This window comes from Schistocerca nitens, chromosome 8 (genome assembly GCF_023898315.1).
Source record: "Schistocerca nitens isolate TAMUIC-IGC-003100 chromosome 8, iqSchNite1.1, whole genome shotgun sequence".
NCBI classification, from domain to species: Eukaryota; Metazoa; Arthropoda; class Insecta; order Orthoptera; family Acrididae; genus Schistocerca; species Schistocerca nitens.
Genome location: NC_064621.1, coordinates 299,881,673 through 299,907,629, shown reverse-complemented (window position 1 = coordinate 299,907,629; position 25,957 = coordinate 299,881,673). Strand labels below are relative to the sequence as shown.

General features: G+C 41.5%; 1 protein-coding gene across 1 annotated transcript in view; it reads right to left on the bottom strand.

The window, feature by feature from the left end:
• The window catches only part of LOC126198531 (myotubularin-related protein 13), a 219,927-nt gene that overhangs the window by 98,027 nt on the left and 95,943 nt on the right, over positions 1-25,957 (bottom strand). Inside the window, exons 16-18 of the mRNA XM_049934926.1 lie at positions 16,091-16,331; positions 15,273-15,468; positions 14,972-15,105 (exon numbers count right to left, since the gene is read on the bottom strand). Coding sequence (XP_049790883.1) covers positions 14,972-15,105; positions 15,273-15,468; positions 16,091-16,331 — 571 coding nt within the window. The remainder of the gene's footprint in view (positions 1-14,971; positions 15,106-15,272; positions 15,469-16,090; positions 16,332-25,957) is intronic.

Here is a 25,957-nt window from a genome sequence, read left to right as displayed (position 1 = left end):
ATTGGAAGAATCCTAAGGAAATGCAATCCGAAAACAAAGGAAGTAGGTTACAGTAAGCTTGTTCACCCACTGCTTGAATACTGCTCAACAGTGTGGGATCCGTACCAGATAGGATTGATAGAAGAGATAGAGAAGATCCAATGGAGAGCAGCGGGCTCCGTTACAGGATCATTTAATAATCACGAAAGCGTTACGGAGATGATAAACTCCAGTGGAAGACTGCAGGAGAGACGCTCAGTAGCTCGGTACGGGCTTTTGTTAAAGTTTCGAGAACATACCTTCACCGAAGAGTCAAGCAGTATATTGCTCCCTCCTATGTATATCTCGCGAAGAGACCATGAGGATAAAATCAGAGAGATTAGAGCCCACACAGAAGCATACCGACAATCCTTCTTTCCACGAACAATACGAGACTGGAATAGAAGGGAGAACCGATAGAGGTACTCAGGGTACCCTCCGCCACACACAGTCAGGTGGCTTGCGGAGTATGGATGTAGATGTAGATGACAAAGAGAGAGTGATAGTGCAATACTATGACAGAGTATTTTAATTATTCTAGTGGGGCCATCATCCCTTCCCACATTCCATGTTTAAATTTTTTGAAGGTCATGATGATTTTCATAACATCCTAACTTGAAAGATACGAAACCTTAAAACCTGTATAATTTCTCTGTGATACTAGGATTTGTACTTCGAGGTCATCAGTTACCCATGTTACTTCAATTTAGTAGAAGTCACTGAAGGATTCACTTATGGCACTAGAATCTGTAACAATTCTACCATTTATCACTAGAGGAGAATTTTGCTCCATTTCACTGCCAACTTCCTTTCTTATAACAGACCAGACTTCCTTTTTCTTTTATCAAACTGTTGTTTGTCAACTTTTTTGTATGTGCTTACATATTTAATCCTGAAGCAGGCACACCTATGCGTAACATGCGTCAACCATAAATGACATCGCCTTGTACCATTCCAGTGTAAGCCCTAACACATTCGTTCATTATTGCTCCACCTAACACAGTGCTAAGTTGCACTGTCATATGTCCATGTGAGCAATAGTAACATAAAATAGACAGCGAGTTAGGTGAGAAAAAATTTATGATTCATGCAAGAAAATGACCCAGATTCTGAACTAGCAGCTCAATCCTACAATACAGCAGTTGACTATGAGATAATTAGTGATCAGTTACAAAGTTGGCTGGGACCTGGATCGACTGCATTACTTAATGCTTCGAGTGGGTCATTACTATGAGGTAACAGATGCACATAGCACAAGAGCAATATAATTAAAGTTACTTCACTATTGTTTAATCAAAGAGTGATTTAACTCATAATTTATGTATTCTATCATTGTTTAATCAAACTAAGATTAAACTGTGATTTGGTCCATTGTTTAATCAAACTAAGATTAAACTGTGATTTGGTCATACTTGCACACACTGCCGAGGTGTGTGTGTGTGTGTGTGTGTGTGTGTGTGTGTGTGTGTGTGTGTGTGTGTGTGTGTGTGTGTGTGTGTGTGTGTGTGTACTGCTGACAAAGGCTTTAAGGCCGAAAACTATAATTGTGTGAATTTTTTTGTTGTGCCTATCGCGACTCAGCATCTCCACTATATGGTGAGTAGCAACCTTCCTTCTCTGGTATTAACATGTAAAAAACTGGTTCATGCTTAGGGAACTTGTATTGTATAGTAAAAAAAAAGGTGTAGGGAACCCCCTCCGCTACAGAAGTGGCCTGGGGTGCGCTAGAAGGCAGATTTGGCGGTCGATCTGGACGGCTACTGGGGGAGCACACTACGCAGTCAGTGGCTAGCCACTGTACGGTTAAATCGAGTGTACCAAGTGAGGCATTTGAAAGAAAATTTATATTGAAATTGCCTTGCATGTTGTTTTGGCTGTCGTATGGTGCTCTTCTTCCCCCCCATGAACCATGGACCTTGCCGTTGGTGGGGAGGCTTGCGTGCCTCAGCGATACAGATGGCCGTACCGTAGGTGCAACCACAACGGAGGGGTATCTGTTGAGAGGCCAGACAAACATGTGGTTCCTGAAGAGGGGCAGCAGCCTTTTCAGTACTTGCAGGGGCAACAGTCTGGATGATTGACTGATCTGGCCTTGTAACATTAACCAAAACGGCCTTGCTGTGCTGGTACTGCAAACGGCTGAAAGCAAGGGGAAACTACAGCCGTAATTTTTCCCGAGGACATGCAGCTCTACTGTATGATTAAATGATGATGGCGTCCTCTTGGGTAAAATATTCCGGAGGTAAAATAGTCCCCCATTCGGATCTCCGGGCGGGGACTACTCAAGAGGACGTCGTTATCAGGAGAAAGAAAACTGGCGTTCTACGGATCGGAGCGTGGAATGTCAGATCACTTAATCGGGCAGGTAGGTTAGAAAATTTAAAAAGGGAAATGGATAGGTTAAAGTTAGATATAGTGGGAATTAGTGAAGTTCGGTGGCAGGAGGAACAAGACTTTTGGTCAGGTGATTACAGGGTTATAAATACAAAATCAAATAGGGGTAATGCAGGAGTAGGTTTAATAATGAATAAAAAAGTAGGAGTGCGGGTTAGCTACTACAAACAGCATAGTGAACGCATTATTGTGGCCAAGATAGACACGAAGTCCATGCCTACTACAGTAGTACAAGTTTATATGCCAACTAGCTCTGCAGATGATGAAGAAATAGATGAAATGTATGACGAGATAAAAGAAATTATTCAGGTAGTGAAGGGAGACGAAAATTTAATAGTCATGGGTGACTGGAATTCGTCAGTAGGAAAAGGGAGAGAAGGAAACATAGTAGGTGAATATGGATTGGGGGGAAGGAATGAAAGAGGATGCCGCCTTGTAGAATTTTGCACAGAGCATAACTTAATCATAGCTAACACTTGGTTCAAGAATCATGAAAGGAGGCTGTATACATGGAAGAAGCCAGGAGATACTGACAGGTTTCAGATAGATTATATAATGGTAAGACAGAGATTTAGGAACCAGGTTTTAAACTGTAAGACATTTCCTGGGGCAGATGTGGATTCTGACCACAATCTATTGGTTATGAACTGCAGATTGAAACTGAAGAAACTGCAAAAAGGTGGGAATTTAAGGAGATGGGACCTGGATAAACTGAAAGAACCAGAGGTTGTAGAGAGTTTCAGGGAGAGCATAAGGGAACAATTGACAGGAATGGGGGAAAGAAATACAGTAGAAGAAGAATGGGTAGCTCTGAGGGATGAAGTGGTGAAGGCAGCAGATGATCAAGTAGGTAAAAAGACGAGGGCTAGTAGAAATCCTTGGGTAACGGAAGAAATATTGAACTTAATTGATGAAAGGAGAAAATATAAAAATGCAGTAAATGAAGCAGGCAAAAAGGAATACAAACGTCTCAAAAATGAGATCGACAGGAAGTGCAAAATGGCTAAGCAGGCATGGCTAGAGGACAAATGTAAGGATGTAGAGGCTTGTCTCACTAGGGGTAAGATAGATACTGCCTACAGGAAAATTAAAGAGACCTTTGGAGAGAAGAGAACCACTTGTATGAATGTCAAGAGCTCAGATGGAAACCCAGTTCTAAGCTAAGAAGGGAAGGTAGAAAGGTGGAAGGAGTATATAGAGGGTTTATACAAGGGAGATGTACTTGAGGACAATATTATGGAAATGGAAGAGGATGTAGATGAAGACGAAATGGGAGATAAGATACTGCGTGAAGAGTTTGACAGAGCACTGAAAGACCTGAGTCGAAACAAGGCCCCGGGAGTAGACAACATTCCACTAGAACTACTGATGGCCTTGGGAGAGCCAGTCATGACAAAACTCTACCATCTGGTGAGCACGATGTATGAGACAGGCGAAATACCCTCAGACTTCAAGAAGAATATAATAATTCCAATCCCAAAGAAAGCAGGTGTTGACAAATGTGAAAATTACCGAACTATCAGTTTAATAAGTCACAGCTGCAAAATACTAACGCGAATTCTTTACAGACGAATGGAAAAACTGGTAGAAGCTGACCTCGGGGAAGATCAGTTTGGATTCCGTAGGAATGTTGGAACACGTGAGGCAATACTGACCCTGCGACTTATCTTGGAAGAAAGATTAAGAAAAGGCAAACCTACGTTTCTAGCATTTGTAGACTTGGAGAAGGCTTTTGACAATGTTGACTGGAATACTCTCTTTCAAATTCTGAAGGTGGCAGGGGTAAGATACAGGGAGCGAAAGGCTATTTACAATTTGTACAGAAACCAGATGGCAGTTATAAGAGTCGAGGGGCATGAAAGGGAAGCAGTGGTTGGGAAAGGAGTGAGACAGGGTTGTAGCCTCTCCCCGATGTTATTCAATCTGTATATTGAGCAAGCAGTAAAGGAAACAAAAAAAAAATTCGGAGTAGGTATTAAAATTCATGGAGAAGAAGTAAAAACTTTGAGGTTCGCCGATGACATTGTAATTCTGTCAGAGACAGCAAAGGACTTGGAAGAGCAGTTGAACGGAATGGACAGTGTCTTGAAAGGAGGATATAAGATGAACATCAACAAAAGCAAAACGAGGATAATGGAATGTAGTCAAATTAAGTCGGGTGATGCTGAGGGAATTAGATTAGGAAATGAGACACTTAAAGTAGTAAAGGAGTTTTGCTATTTAGGGAGTAAAATAACCGATGATGGTCGAAGTAGAGAGGATATAAAATGTAGACTGGCAATGGCAAGGAAAGCGTTTCTCAAGAAGAGAAATTTGTTAACATCGAGTATAGATTTAGGTGTCAGGAAGTCGTTTCTGAAACTATTTGTATGGAGTGTAGCCATGTATGGAAGTGAGACATGGACGATAACTAGTTTGGACAAGAAGAGAATAGAAGCTTTCGAAATGTGGTGCTACAGAAGAATGCTGAAGATAAGGTGGGTAGATCACGTAACTAATGAGGAGGTATTGAACAGGATTGGAGAGAAGAGAATTTTGTGGCACAACTTGACTAGAAGAAGGGATCGGTTGGTAGGACATGTTTTGAGGCATCAAGGGATCACAAATTTAGCATTGGAGGGCAGCGTGGAGGGTAAAAATCGTAGAGGGAGACCAAGAGATCAATACACTAAGCAGATTCAGAAGGATGTAGGTTGCAGTAGGTACTGGGAGATGAAGAAGCTTGCACAGGATAGAGTAGCATGGAGAGCTGCATCAAACCAGTCTCAGGACTGAAGACCACAACAACAACATGGTGCTCTTGTTATAATGGAATGGCTCTAAAACGAGGATAATTCATCATCAAGAGGCATTTATAAAGAGCATTCAACAGCAAGAGTGAGAGACCAGATAGCCGCCACATGCCTGCCACCAATATTGTGCCACTGCTCCACCTGCTTCAGGAACTCAGATATGTACCGTAGTATGGACCAGTATGTTTGTGTGAGTGGCTTTCAGTAATAATAATTCCAGTGATATAAACGCGTGTGTGAACCTTAAAATTGTCCTGATCATGAAACCAATGTAGGGTCCCATCCTAAATGTGCAGAAGACCGAGTATCCTGTTTTTGAATAACTATTGATCTGCATTAAATGTGTCGAAGTTCAGTGCCATAGTGTATAAATGTTGCTAGTTAAATTTCCTGCTTCACAAGTAGTGAGAAAGGCACACAAATTGAACTTATACAAAAGTAATTTTGCTTTGATTATTACTATGAACTATTTTCTGAAGTTAATTACTTCTCAGAAGTGAACTTACTAAATAAAAGCCTCAAACTAAACATACAACCCCACTTAGGAGACAGCATAATTAAAAATATTATTGCAAGCACCAAAGTAGTGCTCCATATGGCCGAGTTGCCATCTCAAGAGCCAATTGCAAAAATAATAAGAACGTAAGTAAAATGGGTCAATATGAGAACAAAGGACCCTGATGTCGTTTGCCAAATTAATAACAAGCTTGAAGAATATACTGCAATCCGCGTAAAATCAGGTAAAGGATGCCAGAAGAAGATTACAACAGAAACATGCTAGAATAATTTGAAATGCACAGTTAATGAAAGCTCTAACTTTAAATTCCTCCCCCCATGAACCATGGACCTTGCCGTTGGTGGGGAGGCTTGCGTGCCTCAACAATACAGATAGCCGAACCGTAGGTGCAACCACAATGGAGGGGTATCTGTTGAGAGGCCAGACAAACGTGTGGTTCCTGAAGATTGGCAGCAGCCTTTTCAGTAGTTGCAGGGGCAACAGTCTGGATGATTGACTGAACTGGCCTTGTAACACTAACCAAAACGGTCTTGCTGTTGTGGTACTGCGAATGGCTGAAAGCAAGGGGAAACTACAGCCGTAATTTTTCCCGAGGACATGCAGCTTTACTGTATGATTAAATGAGGATGGCGTCATCTTGGGTAAAATATTCCGGAGGTAAAACAGTCCCCCTTTCGGTTCTCCGGGCGGGGACTACTCAAGAGGACGTCGTTATCAGGAGAAAGAAAACTGGCATTCTACGGATCGGAGCGTGGACTGTCAGATCCCTTAATCGGACAGGTAGGTTAGAAAATTTAAAAAGGGAAATGGATACGTTAAAGTTAGATATAGTGGGAATTAGTGAAGTTCGGTGGCAGGAGGAACAAGACTTCTGGTCAGGTGAATACAGGGTTATAAATACAAAATCAAATAGGGGTAATGCAGGAGTAGGTTTAATAATGAATTAAAAAAAAACAGGAGTGCCGGTAAGCTACTACCAACAGCATAGTGAACGTATTATTGTAGCGAAGATAGACACGAAGCCCATGCCTACTACAGTAGTACAAGTTTATATGCCAACTAGCTCTGCAGATGATGAAGAAATAGATGAAATGTATGACGAGATAAAAGAAATTATTCAGGTAGTGAAGGGAGACGAAAATTTAATAGTCACGGGTGACTGGAATTCGTCGGTAGGAAAAGGGAGAGAAGGAAACATAGTAGGTGAATATGGATTGGGGGGAAGAAATGAAAGAGGAAGCCGCCTTGTAGAATTTTGCGCAGAGCATGACTTAATCATAGCTAACACTTGGTTCAAGAATCATAAAAGAAGGTTGTATGCATGGAAGAATCCTGGAGATACTGACAGGTTTCAGATAGATTATATAATGGTAAGACAGAGATTTAGGAACCAGGTTTTAAATTGTAGGGCATTTCCAGGGGTAGATGTGGACTCTGACCACAATCTATTGGTTATGAACTGTAGATTAAAACTGAAGAAACTGCAAAAAGGTGGGAATTTAAGTAGATGGGACATGGATAAACTGACTAAACCAGAGGTTTTACAGAGTTTCAGGGACAGCATAAGGGAACAATTGACAGGAATGGGGGAAAGAAATACAGTAGAAGACGAATGGGTAGCTCTGAGGGATGAAGTAGTGAAGGCAGCAGAGGATCAAGTAGGTAAAAAGACAATGGCTAGTAGAAATCCTTGGGTAACAGAATAAATATTGAATTTAATTGATGAAAGGAGAAAATATAAAAATGCAGTAAATGAAGCAGGCAAAAAGGAATACAAACGCCTCAAAAATGAGATCGACAAGAAGTGCAAAATGGCGAAACTGGCATAGCTAGAGGACAAATGTAAGGATGTAGAGGCTTATCTCACTAGGGGTAAGATAGATACAGCCTACAGGGAAAATTAAAGAGACCTTTGGAGAAAAGAGAGCCACTTGTATGAACATCAAGAGCTCAGATGGAAACCCAGTTCTAAGCAAAGAAGGGAAAGCAGAAAGATGGAAGGAGTATATAGAGGGTCTATACAAGGGAGATGTACTTGAGGACAGTATTATGGAAATGGAAGAGGATGTAGATGAAGATGAAGTGGGAGATACGATACTGCGTGAAGAGTTTGACAGAGCACTGAAAGACCTGAGTCGAAACAAGGCCCCGGGAGTAGACAACATTCCATTAGAACTACTGACGGCCTTGGGAGAGCGAGTCCTGACAAAATTCTTCCATCTGGTGAGCAAGATGTATGAGACAGGCGAAATACCCTCAGACTTCAAGAAGAATACAATATTTCCAGTCCCAAAGAAAGCAGGTGTTGACAGATGTGAAAATTACCGAACTATCAGTTTAATAAGTCACAGCTGCAAAATACTAACGCGAATTATGTACAGACAAATGGAAAAACTGGTAGAAGCCGACCTCGCGGAAGATCAGTTTGGGTTCCGTAGAAATGTTGGAACACGTGAGGCAATACTAACCTTACGACTTATCTTAGAAGAAAGATTAAGAAAAGGCAAACCTACGTTTCTAGCATTTGTAGACTTAGAGAAAGCTTTTGACAATGTTGACTGGAATACTCTCTTTCAAATTCTAAAGGTGTCAGGGGTAAAATACAGGGAGAGAAAGGCTATTTACAGTTTGTACAGAAACCAGACGGCAGTTATAAGAGTCGAGGTGCATGAAAGGGAAGCAGTGGTTGGGAAGGGAGTGAGACAGGGTTGTAGCCTCTCCCCGATGTTATTCAATCTGTATATTGAGCAAGCAGTAAAGGAAACAAAAGAAAAATTTGGAGTAGGTATTAAAATCCAGGGAGAAGAAATAAAAACTTTGAGGTTCGCCGATGATGTAATTCTGTCAGAGACAACAAAGGACTTGGAAGAGCAGTTGAACGGAATGGACAGTGTCTTTAAAGGAGGATATAAGATGAACATCAACAAAAGCAAAACGAGGATAATGGAATGTAGTCGAATTAAGTCAGGTGATGCTGAGGGAATTAGATTAGGAAATGAGACACTTAAAGTAGTAAAGGAGTTTTGCTATTTAGGGAGTAAAATAACCGATGATGGTCGAAGTAGAGAGGATATAAAATGTAGACTGGCAATGGCAAGGAAAGCGTTTCTCAAGAAGAGAAATTTGTTAACATCGAGTATAGATTTAGGTGTCAGGAAGTCGTTTCTGAAAGTATTTGTATGGAGTGTAGCCATGTATGGAAGTGAGACATGGACGATAACTAGTTTGGACAAGAAGAGAATAGAAGCTTTCGAAATGTGGTGCTACAGAAGAATGCTGAAGATAAGGTGGGTAGATCACGTAACTAATGAGGAGGTATTGAACAGGATTGGAGAGAAGAGAATTTTGTGGCACAACTTGACTAGAAGAAGGGATCGGTTGGTAGGACATGTCCCGAGGCATCAAGGGATCACAAATTTAGCATTGGAGGGCAGTGTGGAGGGTAAAAATCATAGAGGGAGACCAAGAGATGAATACACTAAGCAGATTCAGAAGGATGTAGGTTGCAGTAGGTACTGGGGGATGAAGGAGCTTGCACAGGATAGATTAGCATGGAGAGCTGCATCAAACCAGTCTCAAACTGAAGACCACAACAACAACAACAACAACAACAACAACTTTAAATTCATGGCAAAAGCCATATGAGATTCCATAATAATAGATCCAATAACACCCATCATTGTGTGCCCAACCAAAGATAGCTAAATAACAAATCACAGTTTGTCCAGTTGTTAATATCATTAATAGCTCAGTGCATGCTGTTAGTAAAATACTCAATATACCCCTTAAGGAATGTTAGACATATGAGAAAGATTACACTAAATGAAGTTCTTACAATATTGTCAATAAAGTTAAAAATATAAAAATACCAGAAAATGGAACATTTTTATCACTCAATATACTAACATGTATACAAACATTCCAGTAACAAAGACTACAAGTATCATTAAAAGCAACTATCTGAAATATAAGTAAACTCACTCAAGCAGAAGCCTATGAAACAGTAGAACTACAGTTAATGATTACCTACAACTACTTCTCACTGAAGAATAAAACTGATCTCCAACAAAATATGATAGAAAAGGGTTCATGCCTAGTGAGTATATTAGCTGATATTTTCATTAACACTTCAGATAGGGAAAAAAATGACAAGTTCACTCAAACAGCAGTTTATTCACCAGGGAAGAGAGAAAAATAAGAGTATCAACTTTTAAGATTTAAAAATTTCAAATGAGAAATCTGAACACAAAATATTTTTAGTAAACCAATGACAACAGATGAAATTATCCACAACAAAACATGCCATCTGACAGCACACAAGCTTGCATATTTTCATTCTTTGATATAGAAACTGGTCAACTTACAGTTGGGAAAAGAAAACATTGCATAAGAATTAGATATTCTACAAAATATGGCTATGAATAATAGTTATCCTAAACTTTATCGACACATTATTCAAAAAGAAAAACCAACAAAACACACATCAACCCCCTAGATGAAATAACTTTAATCAGACACACAAGCAAACAGCAGCAAAAACGTTTTTGTGTGGCAATATTTAGGTATAGTTTCTGAAAAACTATCCAATGTTTCAAGAATACAAAACTATACTGTAGCTACAGTAACATTAACAATTTACAATGATTATTGAGGTATAAGGTTCACTTCAGCAGTCGCCAGAGTGTCCCAGGTAACAGGTGTTACTGCTCATGCACAGTTATGACGATGTAGAAAGCACATGCTTGGTGTTTGCTCTGTACATATGCTTGTCATTGCATTTCTGTTTGGAATTTTGTGCATAGTGGGGCATCACCTGACCGAGTACAGCACTGCAGCATATTGTTTTAGAGGGGGACACACGGAGTTATTGGACTTGACAATTATTTTATCATATCCTGTCCAGATAAGGAAGGCAAAGTAAGGAATTAGTTCTTGACATAATATTCACTTCAAAACTAGACTCTGCAGTATAATCACATAGGCTTCTGCAGAAAGAGTCAGTTGACGTAAACGTTTCCCAAGTATGGTGCCATGTCGAAATATATAAATAAAAAAGCTATCCTGAAAAAACCAGGAGGCGGCCACCGTAACTGTAGCCGAAACGTGGATTTCTCTAGCAGAGGGGTGGTTCTTTTTTCCCCATTATGACACAATACCATACTCAGACAGTTTTAGTTTTATTTCTAGACCATGCCCTCTTAGACAAATTATAGATTCCGGTTTATCTTCTGAAGAAGGCTCAATTACTTGGGCTGAAACCTAGGTAAAGGTCGGTTTCATTACCACAATTGAGGCTGATAGTTTCTTATATATTTCTTATATATACTCAGAAAACCTTTATGTCAATGGACTCTACAGTTCGAAATACTCCAATATTATGCTTTGTGGTGACTTTAACACAGTTTTATTTATTTATTTTCTTATTCATACTCTACAATACCGTTATGTAGCATTTCCAATCAGGTTTACATCTACACAGCACTGCAAAAAGCTAGTAAGGAGGAATACAAATTTCTTGTAAAAAATAAAAAAAAGTTACTTGTATGCACTAGAACTGTTCCACTTCAAACTGTGTACAAAATGAACAAGGTTTTCTGTGAAGGCAAGATACTGGAAAGCTGGCAGTTTATATTCTACTCTAGGAACAAATATAAAGCCATATGTAGAGTTACAGTGATAATGTCTATACTTTACTAATAAATTTAATTGTAAATTGTAAACAACAAAAATTAAGAAATAACGTCAAGCCTATAAGAGGTACCAGGTAAGTGTTAAAGCATGTACTGTTGTCGAAAAACATTGTGTTCCACAGTAGGTAGATTTTTGAAATTCTGCTAAAGCTGTCACTACATTTGAAACAAAATATTTTATTCAATACTATTGACCAAATTTACCTGCTTAGCCATCTTTAAGTGAACATTTACATATGTTCACATGAATATAGCATTAAGAGATCTTGCATTATGCCATAAAAGAAACGGATATCAGCCAATACTCCAAAACCATTGGGATTTCGTAAGCCGTACTGAATTGCATAACTCACCTCAAAGTGTACATTTGTATGTCCATATTCACACAGAAGTACTTGGTATTAAGCTTTTCACTGTGGTTTTTGGGATGCCAATTTTCTTGCGGTACCAGTTTGCTTCTTTATTATGGCACAATGTCATACATGCCAGAAAATGAAAATGTACTCTTGAAATTAAGCAAACAATTTAAACTAGCCAATAGCGTGAAAATGAAACCCTTTATTTCAAATAAATTGACTGTCTACATGGAAAAGATTAATAAAAGCCAAATTTCTTTGGCAAACCGGCACAAATAGCTTCATGGGTCCGCAAGTTACTGCTCAATTGCCGATAACATGGCAATAAAATAAAATCAGAAAACTGAAACTAGTAACATATTATTTTAGTCTCCCAAGACACTGTGAATGTATTTTAATTCATTTGATATCTCCTGGCCATTCACCGTGAGAAATGTAAATTATAAGAAAAAAGCAAAATCACAAAACGTAAACACGGGTCACATGGACACTATCGCCACTATAAGTCAGACTACTCTGCACGTGCATTAATCAGGCAGCTTGGGGACACCAGGAAAATTATCCCATGTAGCATCTGACTACTTGCTGCTACTGTTCATATAGCCAACAGCCACACTTCAGGTATCCCGAAGCAGGAGAAGGTGCTGCTCCTACAGGACTCGAGCTCTGCACATGCGTGTTAGCCTGCTGGCAACTGCTCAAATGAACCTATATATACCACAAAAATCAGAGCCTTTTTCGTGGCCAGGAATATGCAAAATTAACTGAAGAATGTTTGAAATTTTATATTAGACAAACAATAAGTGACAACAGCCCATCCACCTTTGCTGCATACTTAAAAAACACCAACCATAATTACCTAATTCACTACAAATATCTAATTCACTACAAATATCTAATTCACTACAAATATCTAATTCACTACAAATATCTAATTCACTACAAATATCTAATTCACTACAAATATCTAATTCACTACAAATATCTAATTCACTACAAATATCTAATTCACTACAAATATCTAATTCACTACAAATATCTAATTCACTACAAATATCTAATTCACTACAAATATCTAAATCACTACAAATATTGCATAAGTTACAGAAAGGGAAAGTTATGGATGTGATGGAAGAAACTGAAATGTACATCAATCTAAAAGACCAGTCGGACAGAGCTTTAAAGAACAAAATGACCTGTGAAATGGTAAGTTCCTACACAATTTCTTGCCAGTTCTACAAAGAAGTGTCATAGAACCTTAGAATGCATAATGATCACAATATTCATTAATAAATATGACAGCAATGCAAAAAATTATGCAACCATAAAGAAGGCCATGAAAGGTTTTCTTCAATTTTCCTGGATTTCAGTACTGTTTCCTTCGATTACTGTGAATTATATAGAAGATCTTTGTAACAACTATTCAAGAATGACTTTCTCCCACTATAACAAAACAAATAATTCCAAGGAAACCATTATTGATTAAATGATTTAACTACATAGATAAAAAAATCTACTCAGCAAGTGGTGGCAGAACACACATATAAAAGATTGTTGTAATTGGCAAGTTATCGGAGCCAGTGGCTCCAGGCAGAAGGGTTGAAGCGGTAGGAAGAAGGGTTAGGGAAAAGGACTGGAGATGTCTAAGAAAAGGGATAGATTTTGGGAAAGTCACCCAGAACCAGGCGTCAGTCTTTCCTTCTCATCGTGTATGGTAAGTCTCCCCTTCACCCTTCTTCTTTCTCCCTTCCCCTTCAACCTTTCTGTCTGAAGAAGGATCCACTGGCTCTGAAAGCTTGCCAATCACAATAGTCTTATGTGTGTGCTCTGCCGTCGCTTGGTGAGTAGGTTTTTTATCCATCCAGTTAAATAATTTTACAAATAATTCCAAGTTATTTCATGGAAATTATGTACAGTCATACTTACAACAGTGATAAATGATAATTAAGTACACTTCAGAACAAAGGCCTATATAGCTTAATATATGAATCCAGTAAAATAATTATCATCTTCTTGTGTATGTACGTTAAAAACATCAACTTTTTGTATAAAAGCTTTGCAACAGCTGCTCAAAAGTAATATGCTCCTAAAATAACAAAAACTATTTCCAATTTCTTTTATGACAATTATATGTGCAAAGACATACATGGCGTAATATACCATTAACAAATCATCTATAAAAGAAATTATAGTCCTCCTTTTAGATCTTGGGATATGACTTGTTCCTATGTTAAATTCACAGGTGATACCAATGCATCTAATGTATAACACTTCTGTCTGAGATACTTTAAAACTGCCTGAAGCGGAAATTGTACAATCATACTTCAAATAAAGAAAATATTGGCTGAAGACATCACAAAATCATTTAAAAAGATTGGAATTACAGCTGAATAAAGAACAGTGGAGCTGGAATGAGTAAAAAAACCAAGACTGGAATGACGAATAAGACTGAAGCATGAATGATGAATGACAGAACTGGAATGAGAAACGAGACCAGCTACATGGGAAGAATTGACGACAGTCATGATGAATGATCACAGATAAACTGTATTTATTGAAAATGGACATTAAAGACAGAATAACATCCCTGACTTTTAACCACCTCCAACACACAACATATCTGGCCTACTGCTACCACATTCAATAGCCGGCCGATGTAGCCGTGCGGTTCTAAGCGCTTCAGTTTGGAACCGCGTGACTGCTACGGACGCAGGTTCGAATCCTGCCTCGGGCATGGATGTGTGTTATGTCCTTAGGTTAGTTAGGTTTAAGTAGTTTTAAGTTCTAGGGGACTGATGATCACAGCAGTTAAGTCCCATAGTGCTCAGAGCCATTTGAACCACATTCAATAGCACGTCAGCACCCTCGCAAGAGGAACTAAATTTCTGTTTACACTTTTCAAATGGCCTCAAAATAATAGCTCCTATTGTACCAACCAACATCCGTTTCCAGCAGTAAGTATTAAGAACTGTTCTGCATTAGACTCTACACCACTTAGTAAAAAATAGAAATTTGTTTCATCTACTTTTTACCGTAGATGCTCAAGCAGAAAACAAAGTATCACTACATATAATTATTGTTTATGTCTGCTATCATCAGTAACCTAATGCAATCTGTCCAAGTATGGAAGGCATCACAAAAACAAGCAGATAAATGATACTTGCAGATATTGTGAACAAAATATTTTACACTCATTGTACTAACCTGGAAAGTACATGATCTAAGTTGCAGCCCTTCTTGTAACCACTGATCCAGATGTGCTAAATACTGAACAGTTATACGCTTCTCTTTTGTCAAAGAAGTCACAGGGAAAGACCTTGTGACGATCTGCTCACAAGCTAAAATAAATTTTAACACGTATCATTCATTTTATTCACTTGCCAGTCCACCATTTAAATCACAATTTTAGCACATCATATTCATTAATACACTGAATACTCTCCAATATTTACTTAAAATAAAAATACCATTGCAACAGACAGTTAAAAAAGAGAGACATACTTACCAAATGGATCACAAGGGATTCCTTTAAATATAATGCGATAGTTTGTTAGGAATATGGCACCCTCTGCTGGCAGCAGTGGTGGTCCACCAAGTGCCCCGCCTGTTCCTTCTTCCCTACCATCAGGTAGCAAGTACACCCTGATTCCATCTATTACAGGTTCTTCACCAGGTAGCATGCTTGGTGTCAAGATCTTGGGCTGTAAATCAAAATAATGGTCACGATCACACAGGTTTTCTGAGTGCAATTAATTAATTAATTATGAGCTTTCAGGTGTTCAGCCAAGCTGTTATCTTCAGAAAAACAACAATTCAGGTGAGCATTCAAAAGTGGACAGTTAAAATAACAAGTGTTAACAAAAAATCTAATGAGTATACAAAGTATGCTGCATGAAATTTAATAGAGCATACGTTCAGCAATTTCTAACTCTGTAATTAGAAAATGTTGAGGCATTCAATTACTTATGTACTTTTCCTATTATGCTGCATAGTTGATGAAGGAATGAATCTAACAGTGCTGAGAATTCTGCTTTAATTTTTGCCCATGGGCTTACTGCGTGCATTTCATAAACATTAGCCCTAGTTCCATTCTCTTTATAATATATACAATTTTGAGGTTTTCTTAAATCACACACCTAGTCATGCAAAATATTACAAATAAAACTGAATATGCAATTTTGAATTACTCAAATAAATAAAACTCATTTTCTTTGAATATATTGCAGTTCATACAATACATAGTCAACTAATAGTTTGACTGAATGCTGATACTATCCACACAAATCTTTAAGCTAACAGAAAACATTAAGCACGATGTCATACCTTCTGAATAGGTGGTAGTCTCTTTGATTCCCGATGTACAGCTTCCAGAGTTTCTATGTGCATGTGAACAACACCAGGTACCATCTGATGGAGGCTACGGATGTGTTCTGCACTAACACCACCTTCAGTGCACACTTTATCTACAAATCGTGACACCAAACGGATCACAGCTGATCCCATTTCACCAGGATCTTGTTCTTCAAAACCAGACTCAGCATCTGCACTGTCACTTTCAGCCACACTATAAGTGTTATACAAGGAATTAGTACCTCTTTAATTGTTCACAAAACAGTATAACACTGTGGTCATTTTATTTGTCATTAATTCAATAAATCATTTTATCAGTGCATAGAAGTTAAACTGAAATTTTGGATTAATGAAGTGACTGTCTACACTCTGCAGCCAGACCATTGAGCCACAACACCAGGACAATGTAGCAGTGAGTATTTGTAAGCTCTGAAAACTAATGCCAGTTTGTAAGCTGCCTACCACAATTCAGTTGTTTCCCATATGCTGCATGCCACTCAGCAACTCTGCTATATATTTCCAGTGTTTTTACACTTAACAGCTCTGCTTATCTTTCTTCAAGCCATTCTTTTCTCTGGGTTATGTTGGTGTATTTCATTAACAGCTCCTGCCCTCTCCTCCTTTTTAAGAAAATTGCCAGGTGACTTTCCTGCTATTTTTAAGAACACAATTGTAAGCACAAAATCTTTCCTCCACATTCTACTATCACTTGACTGACTTCATTTCAGAGGAATTTGGAACTATCCAGAACAGTAATTGCATCAAGTATCTGAACTTCCATTGTGATATAGGACAGTTATTCAGAAGTAAGGTCCTTTCCTCCCCCCCCCCCCCCCCCCCAGAAAACTATTTTTATTAAATTCCTTACATATTTCTCTACTTCTCTACATAGTTAAGATATTTGTTTAAACATTTGTCATAATGTTCTGCAAGCTCTTGTATCCATAAGTCATGGACGACTGTCTTTAACTGCTTCTTTCACCTCGTCATCTGTTGCAAAGTGCTTGCTGCTGAGAAAATCGTTTAGGCAATGGACCTAGTGAAAATCGCTCAGCACCCTGTATGAAATGTACAGTGGGTGGACAATCTGTTCCCATCCAAAAGAACTAATCACGTTTTGGGTGAGAATGGCTGAATGGTGTCCAGTGTTCGTCATGCAACAACAAATCTTTTTCTGTGTTGCATATCTAAGTTTAGTCAGGTTAGCGCAGTAAGCATCTGCAATTATTGTTGTCCCTTACTGCATAAACTCTATCACCGAGACTCCACATCTATCCAAAATACGGTTGCCGACTTCGACTCCTTGCATGACGCCATTCCCTCTAATGATGTTTAGACCCTGCGATCATGTGAGAAACCCACGTTTCATCCCTTGTGACAGTTTTCTCTAAAAATTTATCATCTTCTGTATCATATCGGTCCAAAAACTCAAGAGCAAAAGCCGGTAAGCAGGCTGGGAATCCAACACACACACACACACACACACACACACACACACACACACACACACACACTATTTGTAAAATTGCAATTTTTCAGGGACAATTTTGTGCAAAGTTGTTCTACCCACATTCAGAAATTCCAATCCTAATCATCAGTCTTCAAGAATCTTCTCATTGATGGCTTTGATTCATTGATTGAGAGTATGGGACCAAACGGCGAGGTCATCAGTCCCGTGATTCCAAACTGGGTTACGTAAGAAAGAGGGTCTGCTAAAAGTGGACGGATTCAGTCAGGGGAGTGGAATTAAAGAATGAACATTCCACACACACAGTAAAAGTATAAAAGGTGAGACCAAATCGAAAAACTGGAAAAAAAAGGGGGAGCGGCCATGGGGTCACAAACTGTGAAAACTGCAAAAGGAGTCCCAATCACAACCAACCCACCCACCCCTGCTCCGTGACTGAAGGAGAACCTCATATCTGGAAATAAAAAACACTTCCACGGAGGAAACCGAAGACCAGGTCAACCATCCGTGGATCGTCTGCTAATATTAAATTTAAGGAAGCAAGAAGACTATAGTTAGCACAAAGGGTCGAAAGAAAGGGACATGCCACCAATATGTAAGATATCGTCAGTCTGGCACCACAATCACATTGTGGAGGTGGATCACTACGTAGGAGGAAACAATGGTGAGCCGGGTATGGCCAATGCGTAAATGGCATAAAACAGTGGACTCCTTCAGAGAGGGGTGGAAAGAAGTGCCGCAAACTTTAGTAGACTCCTTGATTGTGTGGAGTTTATTACTATGAGCAGTAGCACTCCAGATGGCATTCTACTGTTGGGCGAAGAAAGATTTGACGGAGATCCGCATATCCACAGCTGGAATCATGAAAGGACATGGGGGTAAGTATCTTATTCTCTAGCCAAACCATCAGCCAATTCATTCCCTGGGGTTTCCACATGACTTGGGATCCAGAGAAAGACAACTGAACAGGCGGCACACTCAAGGACAGAGAGAAGGGGTGACAAGAGTAGCATCGATTGATAGCCTGTAGTCTGCTCTTGGAGCCGAAACAAAACAGTATGGAGCGAGGCCTGAGAAACAAAAAGGTGGGCCCTGTAAATGGCTAGAAGCTCTTCTGTAAATACACTACATGATCCTGGCAACAAGTGGTGCTCAAAACCGGTAGGAGACGTGAAAGGGTATCCCACCTTATTAGTAGTCTTAAAACCATCAGTGCAAAAGATGGTGGCACCCTGGAACTCTGCAAGGATGGCACATACAAGATGCTGGTAAACCATAAGAGCAACAGAGACCTTGGGACCCTGGAAGAGATCAGGTCTAACCCATGGTCTATGCATCGTCCAAGGGCAGGGATGGGGGTGGGGGGGGGTGGGGGGGGGAGGGTATGGGAGGAAAGGCACGTGGTGCAGTCCAATGAATGCAGGTGGAGATCCTGTCAGTGAGACGCGTGCCAAGCGGCAATCCCACCCGTGGGCAGGTGTTAGGAGGGAGACATTCCTCATTGGCGAAGAGCACAGGGTGCACAGGATGGTCAGGGAATTGGCGAATGACGACTGCGTAAGAAACAAGGAGTTGGCACCGTCGGACGTGAATCGGGGGAATCCCTGCTTCTGTGAGGAGACTATCAACAGGACTAGTGCAATAGGCACCAATAGCCAGACGCACCCCATAATGATGGACAGGGTCAAGGAGTTTCAAAGTCGAAGGAGCTGCTGAGTCATAAAACTGACTACCCTAATCGAGGCTGGCCAAGACCAGAGCATGGTAAAGATGGAGAAGAGTGAAATGGTCTGCACCCCAAGACGTGTGGGCCAGGAGGCAGAGAGCATTAAGCTTTCGCATGCATGTAGTCTTTAGGTGGTAAATGTGGGGCAGCCATGTCAGCTTGTTATCAAAAGTAAGGCCCAAGAAACAGGACTGTGCTACAACATTGAGGAGCTGGTTGCCTAAATAAAGTTCTGGATCAGGGTGTACTGTGGGTTGACGACAAAAATGGATAACCAACATTTTGGAGGGGGAAAACTGGAAGCCATGGGTGGTGGCCCACGCAGTGGCCAGTCGGATGGTGCCTTGGAGCTCATGCTCAGCAGATGCCACCGAGTGGTAGCTGCACCAGATGCAAAAATCGCCAACGCACAATGCCGGGTAACCAGATGCCCAACAAAGAAGCCCATTTATGACAATGAGGAAGAGTGTGACATTTAGCACAGAACCATGTGGGATATCATTCTATTGAATCTGAGGGGTGCTGAGAAGAGCCGGTAAGATAAAAACTGTGGATAAAAATCAGAAGGGGACCACGGAAGCCCCAGTCATGGGGGGTAACTAAATTGTGATGCTGCCAAGCCATGTCATACGCCTTATGTAGGTCAAAGAAAACTGCGACAAGGTGCTGGAGGTGAGTAAAAGCCTGTCGGATGGCTGATTCTAATCGGAGTAAATGGTCAGTTGGAGATCGCCTTGCCCAGAAGCCACATTGATATGTTGACATAAGGCCCTGAGATTCGAGTACCCAACATAATCTGGAGTTGACTATCCTTTCTAGCAGTTTACAAAGCACATTCGCAAGGCTAATGGGGTAGTAGATGTCTAGAGACATTGAGTTTTTCCCGGGCTTAAGGACAGGAATAACTATACTGTCTCACCATTGTGACAGGAAAGCACCTGCAAGCCAGTTGTGATTGAAGACCCTGAGGAGCTGTTGCCTCTGGGGAACATCCAAATGTTGAATCATCTGATTGTGAATGGAATCTGGCCCTGTGGCTGTGTCACATGAAGAGCTAAGAGCCTGCACCAATTCTCATTCAGCAAAAGGGCATTATAGGGTTCAACGTGGTGTGGGATGAAATGGAGAGGGGTCTGTTCAACTCTGCGTTTCTGCTCTAGAAAGGTAGCAGGGTAGGAAGCAGACGATGATGCCATCACAAAGTGTGTCGCAAGGTGTTCTGCGAGGACCAATGGATCAGTGCACACAGCTCTTTGGAGGTTCAGACCCTGGACAGTTGACTGTTGCTGGTGGCCTGGAACACTACAGAGATTTGACCAAACCTGCGATAAAGAGGCATACGTCACCAGGGAGGAAACATAGCGCTCCCAGCATTCCTTTTTACTCCACTTAGTAAGGTAACGAGCCTTAGCTCGGAGACACTTAAAAGTGAGGAGGTTTGTCTGGGAGGGGTGTCGCTTAAATTGCTGCAGTGCCCATCGACAGTCCTGGACAGTGACTGCGATGTCCTTGGTCCACCACGGTACTGGCCAATGACAAGGGACCCTGTGCTGTGGATAGGGGACAGCAGTGCCAGCAGCATGCAAGAGCGGTAGAGATGCCTTGCATGAATACATCAATGGTATACGAGAGAGAGGTGTCAAAGCAGACAGCAGTAATGTATAAAGGCCAATTGGCTGTGGAATGCCCAACGTGGGGGCGTGTCTGCCTCGCGGCAGCAGGGGAACGATGCTGTCGCTGGAAAGTAGTCACTGTAACAAAGGTCATCATGGGATGACCAATGTAGGGAAGCCACGAGAGCAGGGAAGGAGATCGTGAGATCAATAGCAGAGAAGGTGCCATGAGCGACACTGAAATGGGTAGGGAAACCATCATTGAGGAGACACAAATCAAAGTCCGTGATAAGTTGGTCAATTAGGATATCCTGACCCGTTGAAGTGACACTCCCCCACAGTGGATGGCGGGCACTGAAATCCCCAAGGAGGAGAAACGGGGGTGGCAGTTGCTAGATTAAGGTAGATAGTGCAACATAAGCGAGTGGTCGACCTGTAGGGAGGTAGACATTGCAAAGGGTGATTGCCGGAGTCGTGTGCACTCTAACCGCTATCACTTCCAAGGAGGTACGTACGGGGATCCAGACACTGAGGACATTGGAACGAACCAAAGTGCAGACCCCCACCAAAGTGCAGACCCCACCAGATGCTATCCCTGGGCCAGCACGGTTCAAACAGAATGCCCAATAACGACAGAAAGTTGGAGAGTGGTCATCACGGAAATGCGTTTCTTGGAGAACAAGACAGAACGCCGAATAAGAGGAGACAAGACATTGCATTTCCAGTAGGTGACGATAGTATCTGTTGCAGTTCCACTGGACGATTGTGTGGCGTGAGTCCAAGGTAGGCAAGAAGGAGCCGAGGAAGAGGTCAGGTCACTTTGTCAGTAGTTGTCACCAACAAGGAGAGGGTGACATCCATAAATAAGATGTCAGACTCAGGTTTCGAGAGGCAAGTTGGCACCTCTGGGGGCACCTTGTTGTGGGATTTAAGTTTTTTCTTCTTCTGTTTCTGAGGTGAAGGAGGGCAGGACACAGGGAGAGTACAGGCGTCTGCAAGATAGGGGACCGAAAGAGAGCGGGCGACCTTGGAGTGCACAGATGGTGCACCTCGTGGCCTTGTGGTGGTGAGAGTCTTCTGGCCTGAGAGATGCCAGGGAGAGGGTTCCTGGGAGGGAGCCCGATCACCGGTAGAAGCCGAAGAAGGTGGGGTGGGGTGGGGTACTACTTCGACTGGGGAGGGGGAGTAACTCCCTGCCCGGAGGTTGTGGGAACTGCAGGGGAGTTGGAGGGGAGAGTGAGGTGGGGCTGGAGTAAGGAAGAGGGAGGAGGGGGAGGAGGAGGAGGAAAGGAAGCAACAGAGGAAAAAGTTGAAGATAGTGACACCGCATGGAGTCTCTCACACTTTTGTCGAGCCTCAGCGTAAGACAGGTGGTTGGCACAGTTGACACACATAGGAGGCAGAACACAAGGGCTTCCCTCATGGACTGGGTGGCCACAGTCACCACACAAAGGATCCGCCGTACAGCAGGAAGACATATGCCGAAAACGAAAGCACTGCATAGGTGGAGGGATGTATGGCTTCACGTCACATCTGTAGCACATAACCTTGCCCCCCTCGAAAGCTAGAGTGAAGATGCCAGTATCGGTGTGGTTGTCTTTGCGACCCTTCTGCACATGTTGAACAAAATGAATGCCACGCCGCTCCAGATTAACCCGGAGTTCCTCATCAGTTTGCAGGTTGAGGTCCGTATGAAAAATGACACCCTGGCCATATTCAGAGATTGGTGAGGAGTGATAGACACTGGGACGTTGCCAAGATAATCACAGGCATGAAGAGCTGCAGATTGGGTGGGAGAAGCAGCTTTGATCAACATGGAGCCCAACTGCATCTTACTAACAGACTCCACTTCACCAAACTTGTCTTCAATATTTTCCACGGGGGGAGGGGGGGGGGGATGGTGGTGAAAGTGTCCCCATCCGTTCTAGCACAGACGAGGTAACGGGAAAGGGTTTCAGCCCAACATAGTGAACCTGGCCCTTCTCCAATGGGGTAGCCAGGGAAGGGAAGGCTGTCTGGGCATATGAGGCAGCATTTAAGGATCCTTCACCATTCGAAGAGATGGCCGTGTGAGAACGGCCAGATTTTTTAAGCTTGATATGCTTCATGCGCCAAGCATCCACCCTGATACCACCCGCCCTGACCAGGGGCTCTCCCCATGGGCGCCACCCAGCCATAGCAAGGGCCATCTGGCATGGCGGCTGTTGCTGGGAGTTCTGATGCTCCAAGGAGACAAGCAACCAATCCTTGGCATACAATGGGGAGGGAACAGCTCAGGTATCAGTTGTGTGATCCCTGTGTTGTCAAGGGGCTCAGCAGTACGAGTGCATAACAGCCCCACCACATGGGCTGGCTACATGTGCTGGTGACCTAGCACAGTGGAACGGGGCTACAGTGGGGAAGGGAGGGGGGAGAGGAATCCACCCCGTAGATGCTAGGGAGAGAATTCTTCCCCATATGGCTCACACTAAAAACAGGAAATTTTTAAGTGGAAGTTAAACCTCAAGTGAGGACCGAAACGCCGAAAGGGTGAAAAAACAGGCAAAAGGAACAAAACTGCAACCAGTACAGGAAACCAGGGGAATAGCCAGGTTGACATAAATCAGAACTCTCAGAGAGCAGAAGGAGGTGGCAATGGGGGAGGAGCTGGGATAGGGAGAGAGGGGCAGGGAGAAGGAAATGCAGCTAGGAAATGAAGAATGAGCTTCAATCAATGGCTTTGACCAGTCTTCAGAGATCACCGATGGTTGGCCTGATCGTGGTTCATCATGTACATTTTTCTGTCTTTCCTTGAAAGCTCTCATCCACTTCCTCTCTTTGCTGCCACTCACTGCATTGGGGCTATACTCTTCACTTATATGTCAATGAATTTCTGCTGTTCGAATGTTCCTTGCTGTCATCACTGGTCATATTTCACAGTTGGCAGGATGATCAGTAATTTTAAACATTTTAAATTAACTCTGCAAACAGCACTCTGTGACAATACCAATGCAAATGGTGTTTGATTAGCAAGAGTGTGTGTGCATGTACATTTCTATGTTCATGTGACATTTGAATAGTTGCAGCGATTCAGATCTTACTTTTTGAATAATGCTCTTAATTCTACTGAACTTGTCACTCATTTCATAAATCTGTGATCAGTTGTGACCAACCTATCTATTCCAACTTTATTACTTCAGATAAAAACTCATTTGTCAACTACAGATGACAACTCATTTTTCAACTACAACCTAAAATTCTAGGTAATATAACTTGGTTCTGATGTAACATCACACACTCTTTCAACCATTACATAAAATTAAATTCTCTGTTCCTTTCCATATCAATCTCTTTCCTTATGTTTACTTTATCAGCTATCTTCATGGTTCAAATTATCATATCTGATTTCTCTTTCAAAAATTATACCCAGCTTTATCAATATGTACTGGAAGTCAGAATCATCTCTTATTCTGGGTGACGTAAGTTAAATGAGTCAATCCTGCAAAGGACAACTCTGTGTACTGCTTATCTTAATTTTAACACCTTTTGAGAAAAGCCATTTGAAGTGATTACAGTATTTCAATTGAAAACCCTTGATTCTGATAACTAATGTTACGTAAAAGATGATTTAACTAGTATAATTTAATTACAACACTGATAAATATACACAGATAACACTCTTAATTCTTTGCAACAACAAAACCCAAATTCCGTTTTGTAATCCTGTGATCAAACCAAATAGTTTGATACATCGCAATAACATTTATTTTGATTTTATTTTGGCATTCTAGAAATTTTTGTATGTTTTAGCCCTTCGACACCTTTCCAATACAGTTGAAATGATACATCATCAACATGATTTACTTTCAAATGGAACCAACAATTTGTGAGGAACTCTGAAGATAATTTAGATGCACTGAACTATCTATACACAATGTCCAGTCATATTAATGCAACCACCTGTCAGAAGCCTGAATAACCACCCTTTACAGTGTGGAACACTGGGAGATATGCAGGAAGAGAGTCAACAAGGTCCTGGAGGGTACCAACAGGTTTGAGGCTTGTGGAGCTGTGCTGATTCCAGTGCAGTGGTCATCTGCTCTAGCTTTCTAGGTTGAGGATCCATGTTGCATACATCCTGATCAAAGTGGCCCACAGATTCTCTATTGGGTTGAAATTGGAGTCTGGTGGCCATGGGAGTATGGTAAACTCATCCTGGTGCTCTTTGAAGTGGTAAGTTGCCTTGTCCTGCTGGTAGAAGCTATTGCGCTGAGGAAAAACAAACTGTAAGTAGGGATGGACAAGGTCCCCATGGATTGATGCGTACTTGTGTTGATCCAATTGTTCCTTCCAGAATGATAAGATCATCCAGGGAATGCCACGAAAACATTCCCTACATCATAATGCTCTCTCCTCTGGCCTGGACCTTCCAACAATTGTTGCAAGATGTTTGCTTTCTCGTGTTTTACACTTTACACATCAATGGCCATCTGCTCAATGGAACATTAAACACCATTCATGTGAATAGGTCACCTTTCTCCACTCACTGGATATCAAGTTGCATTCACAGCCAGTGAACTGCAAGCAATATGGGTGCATGAACCAGACTTCTGCTGTGGAGGCCCATATGCAGCAATGTTCACTGAACAATCATTGAGAAGACACTGTAGGCAACCTCTTGTTCATCTCGCTGGTCATTTGCTCAACAGTTGCACATCTATTCGCCCATACACATCTCCATAGTCGTCATTCAGCCCTGCCACCCATGGCCCTGGTGCTCCACAGTTGCCTCAGTGCCAGGCCATTTTGCCATGCACAGTATATTTCAATCGGAGAAGCACACAAACAGTTTACAAATTTAGCCATTTTGAAAATGCTTCCACCCTCGTCCCGAAAGCCAATGATCTTGCCCATTTGGAGATCAGATAAATAGTTCCATTTCTGCATTATGTCAACTACTGCACTGTTCTCTGCATTCCTGACACTTTATGTACCCTCCACTGCTAGTGCTGCCACCTGCTATGTGTGAATGTTTATTGCACATTTGTGCTTAA